The sequence below is a fragment of the Telmatherina bonti genome (assembly GCF_933228915.1).
Source record: "Telmatherina bonti genome assembly, chromosome: 4".
In the NCBI taxonomy this organism is placed as follows: domain Eukaryota; kingdom Metazoa; phylum Chordata; class Actinopteri; order Atheriniformes; family Telmatherinidae; genus Telmatherina; species Telmatherina bonti.
In genome coordinates this window covers 9,615,723-9,625,030 of record NC_136622.1, presented here as the reverse complement: position 1 = coordinate 9,625,030, position 9,308 = coordinate 9,615,723, and the positions used below count along the sequence as shown (strand labels likewise).

At 41.9% G+C, this 9,308-nt stretch overlaps 1 protein-coding gene across 2 annotated transcripts in view; it reads right to left on the bottom strand.

The window, feature by feature from the left end:
- Positions 1 to 48: 48 nt before the first annotated feature.
- Positions 49 to 9,308, bottom strand: part of pkig (protein kinase (cAMP-dependent, catalytic) inhibitor gamma) — a 33,414-nt gene continuing 24,154 nt past the window's right edge. Inside the window, exons 2-3 of one of the 2 annotated variants that reach the window (XM_079238673.1) lie at positions 4,653 to 4,834; positions 49 to 640 (exon numbers count right to left, since the gene is read on the bottom strand). In XM_079238673.1, the coding sequence (XP_079094799.1) occupies positions 561 to 640; positions 4,653 to 4,806 (234 nt within the window). In that variant the 5' untranslated portion in view covers positions 4,807 to 4,834 and the 3' untranslated portion in view covers positions 49 to 560. The remainder of the gene's footprint in view (positions 641 to 4,652; positions 4,835 to 9,308) is intronic. The other variant, XM_079238672.1, reaches the window with a different exon arrangement.

The following is a 9,308-nucleotide window of genomic DNA, read 5'->3' as shown; positions in this document are numbered from 1 at the left end:
CGCTGAGGACATTAAAGAAAACAAATGTTACAGTAACTCAGAAGTTTTTTTTTATTACACAAAGAAATTTTCTATCACAAAGTTATCACTTTACATTTAGCAATAAATATGGAGTCCGTACACAACATATATGGAGACTATGATGGTTAAATATAAGAAAAAAAAAAGAAGAAAACTGTGAAACCGAACAGGAAGCTCACAAACAAACACACAGAGGAAAGAAAAGTGACGAACAGATGAGAAGGTCCACGTTAGGCTGGAGAAATGCTGAGTGTTATAAATTAATTCTGTTCAGTCCATCTTCAGACATGAAACAAAGTTTCTGTGCTTTCTGTTTTCATCAGGAATAGAAATGACTGAAGCTGCAGCTTCATTCCTGCATGTCAGTCCGACTCGGTCCCGATCCCAGGTCTTACAACCTGATCCAGTAAAAAGGCCGCATTTGGGGCAGCCGAGGCTCCAAATGTGCCGGCAGTGAGCCAAAGTGTCTCCATGTCCACCTCTTCTTCCACCTCCTCCTTACTTCCTCCTGCCTCTGCTCTGCATGTCTCGGGACGACTTTAGGACGGGCCTCCACCTCCCTGGGTGTCTTGGCTGGTGGAGCCCTCAGCCTCAGGAGCTGGGGAGGCCCCTGGCTCTCCTACAGGAAACACAGGAGAGACATTATTCAGGACAGACCGGGAAAAGTCACTGATCATAAAGTGAAATTAGGACTGTGACGATATGCTTTTGTCCTGATTCCGATTCGATTCCGATTTTTTAGGTGCTGATTCGATTTAAATTGCGATTCTCATAATTCTTTGATATTGCTGATTTTTGTAGATTTAAAACAAAATAAATGTATAAACTTTTTTTTTTCCTCTTAATTTCCTTGATTTCAATCCGGAAAAAAACAACCCAGCAGCCAGACCATCATTCTGCTGCTATAAGGCCCAAAAAGACAAGTTAAAAGATGAATAAAAACAATAAAAATTACTAATTTTACAATGGATTATTTTTATTTATTTAAAAATAAAATCAATTTCTTAAACAAAAAAAAAAAAATCATTTTTAAAATTGTGAAGCAAAAAAAAAAAAAAATCCCAATTTTCAATTTTTCAATTTGATTTTCCCACCCTGATGTGAAATACTGAATTTTTCACTTCCAGACACCCAGGATTAAATGTTTGGTCATTTTTCTTGACATAAAAAAGACCTTTCTACTGGTCTGCTTTACTGGAGATCAGACGGTCTTGAATGTGGAACCTGGACTGGGATGAATTTCACTCTTCTGGTTTACAATCAACCTTCCAAAAGCAGATTGACAAATAGAAGAAAATAAATCAAGTTCAGGGCAAATTTGAGGAAGCAACTACAACTTCCTGGAACATGACACGGGAACCCGATGCTTGTCACCAGACCAGTTGTCATGGAAACGTCTCTCTTACCAGAAGGGAAGTCGGTAGGAACAGTAACGCAACACAATGGTCAGAGTGGAGACGTTTCAGGATAAGTTCCTCCGAACAACGATGCTGACCATGCTGCTGCTGCACCACTCAGCTGTCGGCCTTTTACAAAAACACAACCTCCATCACTCATCAGCACAAACTGTAACACGACATGACACACACTGTGTTCCACATTATTCTACATCGCACAGTTGTTGTTCATGTCTATAAATATTACTAATGATGGGAAAAAAACAGCATTTTTATAAACTGTTTCCAAATATTAAATAGGTTGTAAATGAGGAAAGTTAGTCCATTTAAGGCACGCTGAACTCCAGTGGGCAACTGAACCAGTATGGCTTGTTAGGAATGGTTGCAGGAGAAAGTTCTTCTCTCTAAAGAGAACATGACAGCACAGCTTAGGGTGGCCGAACTGCAGCTGCACAAACCCCAGGAACAACGTCTTTCAGACAGACCAGACCAAACATGTTAGTCAGAATGTACCAAAGACAAAACAGCTTGTCAGTACTCATAGCATATGTCAGCACGGTGGTGGAAGCATGATGATCTGGGCTTGTTCTGCAGCTACAGGACCTGGACGCCCTGCAGTCACTGAGTGGATGAAGACAGCGAAGTGTTTCATAGTCAGATTCTGTCCATAATGTGTGTGTCTGAGAGCATTTCAGACCATAACTGTCTTCAACAGGATCATTTTCTGTTGATTTAGGATTAAATGAGGACATTTGTTTGCAGACATGCAAACAGACCACTGCTGTCTTTAACCATTAAAACTCCAAGCTATTTTCACTCCATCTATTTTTATTTGTTTTACATAAAACTGTGTAGAAACTTAACCGTTTTAATCTCAGTCAACATCCAGACATGATGTTTTCAGCCTTCATTTTCAGATTATGAAGCTAACATTATGTAAAATGAATGTATCAAAAGATGTAGCAGAATAAAGGCAAACAAAAACAACAAAACTGTATTTATTACTAGCATTACTTGTAGAAAGAACACGCTGATCAACAGCGATCAAGCCGTTTCCCTTCTGCACATCATTCTCTCAGGTTTTGGATTTCAGGAGGAAAATATTTACATTTAAAGTGGAACTATTTTGTGCATTTCAGGCTAATTTATTTTTATTTCTGAGCCCAGAAGGGCTGGGATTGATCGAGTTATTGTCACAAATGGCTTTATTTACTTCAGACCGACCCTCTCCGTAGGCTGTCAGATCAGCCTGCGGGCAAAACGAGTGGATTGAGACTCTTCCGCATTAAGCCCCGCCTCCCGATGTAGTGCAGTGTACCGCACCTGCTTTCGCCATCATTGTAACATCTCATAAACAGAAGGATTAGGCTCATATGAACTCAATAAAAAAAAACTAAATACAATGTCAACACATAGCATCAGGAGGATTTCCAAGGATTTCCAAGTAGAAAAAACTCTCTAAAACAACGTGTTTTTCGTTGCCATGGAAACCGAACGGAGAGCGTGCTGAAACTCAAACTCAAACTCAAACATGCGTTTAGGTGATAAAAAACAGTGTCGTTCACATGTCTTATGAGGATTCAACACTGTAACGCTGTAGAAAGCTCAGTAGCTGCTGCTATTATCCTCCCTTCACCAACTCAGCTGGTTTTTGGTGCATCAAAACGTCTTCTCAGCCTTATTCCAGAGTTCATTCATTACTTTTCTTCTTTTCAGACAAACATAGAACTTCCTGCTCCAGATGAGATATTGCCATCACTTTGAGCTATTTGACTGGTGGAAAGTTGGACATGTGGATGAGGGAATTATGCCATTTGTTTCAGGTGAAGAAGGGCTGCATCTATAAGCTGCACAACAGCAGATCTCAGCTTGGGCGTCCCTGACCTGAATGATAAGCCATCCATCCGTTTGCATTTTACCCCACTGAGCTACACAGCATCATTCCTGAGACTGACATGAGCACTGGCAGTCAGAGGTGCTGGAGATCTGGTGGCATTGCAGGAGTTCATGTCACTTCAACGTCTCCTTGAAAAACCAGGCTTGATGCACGAGGCTGAAGTTAACTTCCGATTCACAATATGTGTAAAGGGCAATTCCACTGAATTTTTGGAAAACATTAAACCTGGTCCTGACAAAAAACTACAAGACTTAGACTCTTCAAACCTGGACTGAAATATTCTATATACTAGGCAGATTCAAGAAAATGCAGTTTCTGATTTGTGAAAAGTTTATTCTATTTGTGAATATGCAAATTAGGCTCATTTTGGGACATTTTTGGCATCTGGACCACATTAGACCTGGTCCTGACAAAAAATTGCAAGACTTAGACTCTTCAAACCTGGACTGAAATATTCTATATACTATGCAGAGTATGCATGGGCTGCACGGTGGCATAGTGGTTAGCACTGTGGCCTCACAGCAAGAAGGTTACTGGTTTGATCCTGAGCTGGGGCGAGATTTTGTCAGTGGCCTTTCTGTGTGGAGTTTGCATGTTCTCCCCGTGTATGCATGGGTTCTCTCCGGGTACTCCGACTTCCTCCCACCATCCAAAGACGTGCATGTTAGGTTAATTGGTTATTCTAAATTGCCCATAGAGTGAGTGTGAGTGGTTGTTTGTCTCTGTGTGGCCCTGCGATGGAGTGGCGAGCTGTCCAGGGTGTACCCTGCCTTTCCCCGCGACCCTGAATTGGATTAAGCGGTTTAGAAAATGAATGAATGAATGAATGAATGACTATGCAGAGTCATTAAAACATAGTTTCTGCATTTTCACAAATAGAATAAAGGTTTCACAAATCAGAAACTATGTTTTAATGACTCAGCATAGTATATAGTATATTTTAGTCCTGGTTTGAAGAGTCTAAGTCTTGTAGTTTTTTGTCAGGACCTGATCTAATGTGGTCCAGATGCCAAAAAATGAATAAAATGAGCCTTATTTTCCTTTTTTTACGAATAGAATAAAGGTTTCACAAATCAGAAACTGCTTTTTCTTGAATCTTCATGGTATATAGTATATTTCAGCCCTGGTTTGAAGAGTCTAAGTCTTGTAGTTTTTTGTGAGGACCTGGTCTAATGTGGTCTAGATTTCCAAAAATTCAGTGGAATTGCCCTTTACACATATTGTGAATCAGAAGCTAACTTCAGCCTCTCGTTAAATGCAGAGTCAGTAAATCTGCACCTTCAGATGATTTTCCTTTTCAAAAGGCCTGAGGCATGTCGGCTGCGTGTTCCACTGACCTGCTGTCTTCAGATCCATCTCTGCCAGGTCTTTGGTCAGTTCACTAGTGCTGGCCCCTGCTTTCCCCTCACCGGTGATGTCGGGCACTGCGTTCCTGCGGCCTGTCCGATCACAGTTGATGAAGTCTGAGTACGACGTCTCCACGTCCATCATCTGTCCATGACCAGCGTTCTCATTACACCTGCCGGAAGGAGGAGGAAATGTTAGGAGCGACGAGGAGGGCGACATTAATCAGCTTTGTTCTCTGAGCCGCGGTGGGTGTCGGAGGCACTTCGTACATTTCTACTTCAGCAGAACAAAGAGGGCAAACAAATGTAGAGGCTTGAGACAGGGCTGAGCTGTATAAAGGGACAACTGAGCATCAGCAGGGTAAGTGAGAGGCCAACAGCTAAGACAGAATCAATAAGAAGAATGGAGGTGTTAATAAATGCCCTTTCCATTTCAGTGCTGGGATTAATGGAAAGAACTGACATCTGGCCTAATTGGTTGTCCTCATTACATCAGGAAAAGGAGCTCTCACGTGTGTAGTCATTCTCCTCTAACAGAGTCCATTTGTATGTCCTGAGGGTACTCATGCTGCATTTAAAAAGAGAGGATGGAGCTCTGGTCAATACAGAAAGCCAGAGCAAAAAAGTGCCTGAACAACAAGCAGAGGTGGAGCCAGAGAGGTCTCTCTGCTCTCCGCTGCTTCCTGTTCTCAGGCCATATTTTAACTAGGTCATGGATCTTGCCAACCACTAAAACACTTGCTAATTCCTCCGAGAGGAGAGGACAGAAAATAATGCTGCTCCAGAAACGGGGATAAACAGAGAGACAGTGGTAAGAGAAAGGATTGACTCAGCTGATGGAGAGAAACATGATGAGATGGGGAATGTCACGCCATCTTCTCCAGCTTTATTCCCCTGAAGGTTTTTTCCAACGCTTTCCTCAGAGCCAAGACCGCCGAGCTGAGCAGCATAATGGACTTCTTTACAGCCACAGACTTTCTGTTTAACTCAGCTCGTCAGCCATGACGACAGCTTCGCTATGAACACTGCAGAAACATGCTGAAGAGGAACAAACAAGCAGGCAGACCATGTGTTGACCTGGGACCAGACTGTTCCCACTCACACTCCCAGTAAAAGCCCCGGCTCATTGTTTCCTGCCTCATGCGTACAGTGTGTGTCATTCCCAGCTGCTGCGGCGTATGGAGGTCACCGCTGACATGACTGGAACCTCTGGAAATGTCACACAGTTCTGCACCGTCACACCAGGTGTTTGTGACTGTAAAAAGTGGTCACTATGGTAACCAGGTTAAACAAACGCATCGCCAGATTGAAATGTTCAGTAATCACCAAGCAGTGCAGATGTTTTAGGGACGATACCGTGAGACAAAAGAAGACCCTTCCCTCATTTAGTTACCGTTTAGTCAATCAGATTCTTTACTTTCTGGCCGACACAGCGGCTCTTCCTGTTCCTCAGCGTGTATCTGTCGGAAGTGGGGAATCCTCTCTTCTTCAGCCCCGGGCTTGGTCTGGGTCTCAACTTCTTTTCTTTGGACATTCTGCTTCTGGGATGAATTTCTGGGACGTCAAACCATTCCAACTTTTCCTTCCTTATTAAATCCAATGAACCAAGCCAAAGTCTGGTTAACACATACGTTTATAAACTAAACTGAAGTTATTGTTTCTGGTAACCATTGCCCCGTCGACCCCCTTGGAGTTTCTCGCATCTCAATGTTCTCCACAGACTAGATATTGGAGTATTTTTCGATAGTACTTTTAAACCAGGCGGTAACACATTTTCTTAAAGGGCTCTTTTATAAGCAGAGGTTTTAAAAGTGAGGATCATTAGACTTTTATGTTTTTATTGAGCTGTATCTTGTTTAAGAAACTTTACTGTACTTTTATACTTCTGTGATTAACTTTGTTGGGCCTTTTGTTTTTACACAAGTCAGTAAAGCATCTTGGTCAACATGTTGTTTTTACATGCTCCATAGTAATAAATCTGACATTGTTCCTGTTTCAGTCTTTCTACCCGAGTATTGGCTTTAGGATGGTACAATGTGTTGCATCTGCAGGTTTTACAACAGCATGGTTGTTTAGTGAAAGAGTGCAGGTACCAGACTGGCAGTCCAGACCTGTCCCCCATTAAAAATGTGTGACGCACATAGACTGTATATAAAGAGATGGATGAAGCCTCCGTGACGTCACCCGTAGGTTTCTGAAGAGCTGAATTGAAGCTCGGTGGGCGGTTCCTACCGTCGCCATCTTGGCAGCATCATGCACGTACAAATATGGGCAAAGAGGTGGAGCCGTGAGCGTCATGGTAGATGATTGACATCAAGCAAACTCCGAGCTTTCTATAGCTAAAAGCTAACAGAGCTAACCCCGAGATACCGGGAGTTAACCAGCTAATTGAGGTAAGCGGGCTAAAGCTAAGTCACCAGTTGTTAACAGACTAAAAACCGTGGTTCTTTTACGTTCTTCTGACTTGGAGCGGGAGATTAGTACCTGTCAATCAAAAGGACACGCCCCTAAATATGCCGAACTTCGAGATTAAATTACTTTTTAATGGGCGAGTTAGAAAAAAATTCACTTCCCGCACAGTTGTCATGAAGGTAAACTTGACCTATTAAACCTAAAATGGATTTTTGAACCAGGCTGTAAACATGTTTATTTCTGCTGTGAAGTTGGTCTTTTTAACATGGGAGTCTATGGAGATTTGCTCTGTTTTGCAGCCCCTACTGGATGAAGGGAGAACTGCAGTTCTATGCATTTTTGCATAGGCTTCACTTTTAATCGCTGGAGGTTACTGCTTGGTGATGCATTATGAAGCTCTAACTACAGCACATGAGATTGTTGAGCAACTTGAACTGTACATCAAGCAAGAATGGGAAATAATTCAACCTACAAACTTAAAAAAAGGAGTTTTCTGTTGTAAATACTTAGTAAGTGTTGTTTGAACTAGGGCTGGGCGATATGACCTTTTAGTAATATGCCGATATTTTCATGCCATGTCACGATATACGATATATATCTCGATATTTACCTCAGCCTTGAATTAATGCTTTGGTGCATACAATCACATCAGTAAGATGATTTTGTGTCTCCATTAAAACATAATTGTTCATACTGCATCAAGATGTGCTGATTTTAAACATTCATGCCGAAAGGGTGAAATTGTAACGAAGCAAACTGATCAAAACCGCATTTAATGAACAGTTAAAGCAGTGGCAGAAACATGTCATTTTAAAACAAAATAAAGTGGTTTGCATGATGTAATAAATGCAACGTATGAAAATAGGTGCTTTAGGGGGGGACTTTTCAAATGATGAACTATTATAAGGCTTTGCTTTATGGATACGTTTTTGAGTTGTCGTGTATTTTTTTTTAATCGCAGAGTTTAGCGTAGAAATCAGTCTTATAATACAGGCAGAATGTCCTCGTATCGTCTCCAATAAACGGCTTCAGCCAGTTTTTAATTCAGGATTTGATTCCCACTGCTTTCTGTACTTTGTAGAGACATGATGAGCTAGATAAATATGCTTGTGTCACACACACTGTGGATGAGGTGAGTAAGTGACAGAGGCTGTGAATGTAATCAAATAGAATGAATTATTTTTGCGTGACGTGACAAACTTTGTAATTTAGGTCCCACTCTGTAATCCGGAGCGGGATCAGTGGCGGATTTGGCTGTTCATTGTGACTGTAGGTGGAGTCGTGCAGGTGTCCTCTCTGCTCCTCTGACTGGCTGCAGCTGCAGCCGGAGCGACTGAGTGCTTTAGGACGGGGAGAGACTCTCGTTCCTGACAATAACTTTACAATATGTGCTTTAAAGTCAGTCGCCAAAACACCAGGAAAGTCTCCAATAACTCCTGTAAAAGTCGCTAGATTTGTCGCTAGTCGCTTTTCACAAAAAAGTCGCCAGATTTAGCGAGAAAGTCGCCAAGTTGGCAACAGTGGCTACACGCTGCCTCTCATGATGTAGCATGTAGCTCACGTTATGTACGTAACTAGGCGCGCTTGCTTTAACTCTCTGTGCAAAGCGGCGCAGAGAGTCGAGGAGGAGGGAGAAAACCCCGCCCACAGCTAAAAACATCTGCGTGACAACAGGATACTCGAATACGACCAATATAGACATTTTCTATATCGCACAGGGGACTAGCCACGATATCTCGAGTATACTCCATATATCGCCCAGCCCTAGTTTGAAGGAATGGTTACATGACAGGGTGGTAAACGTGCACTTGCCAAAGACTTTTTTGGAGCGTATTGCAGGTATTAAAATCAAAATGAGTGAATATATAATAAATAAAACCAATAACTTTTATTAGTTTATACATCAGATATCTTGTATTTGTAATGAATTCAAACTAACATGAGTTTAAAAGTTTGCAAATCATTGAATTCTGCTTTTATTTTGATTACAAAAAACTCTGCGTGTTGCATGTTTGCCAGTTTTGGTTCATCTGATACGCGGATTACAAGAGTCCCGTCTAATTGCCATTTGTTTGTTTAATCAGTCAGCTTGCCTGCACACGCACACGAAATCCTACCGTGGGATCATTATCAGGTTTCCATGGAGGGATGAGGAAGGTGATGATGTTCCCGACTGCCTCGGCTGTGGTAAAACCTGATACAAACTAGTTGTTTTCTGCTGAAAGAGTGAAGGCT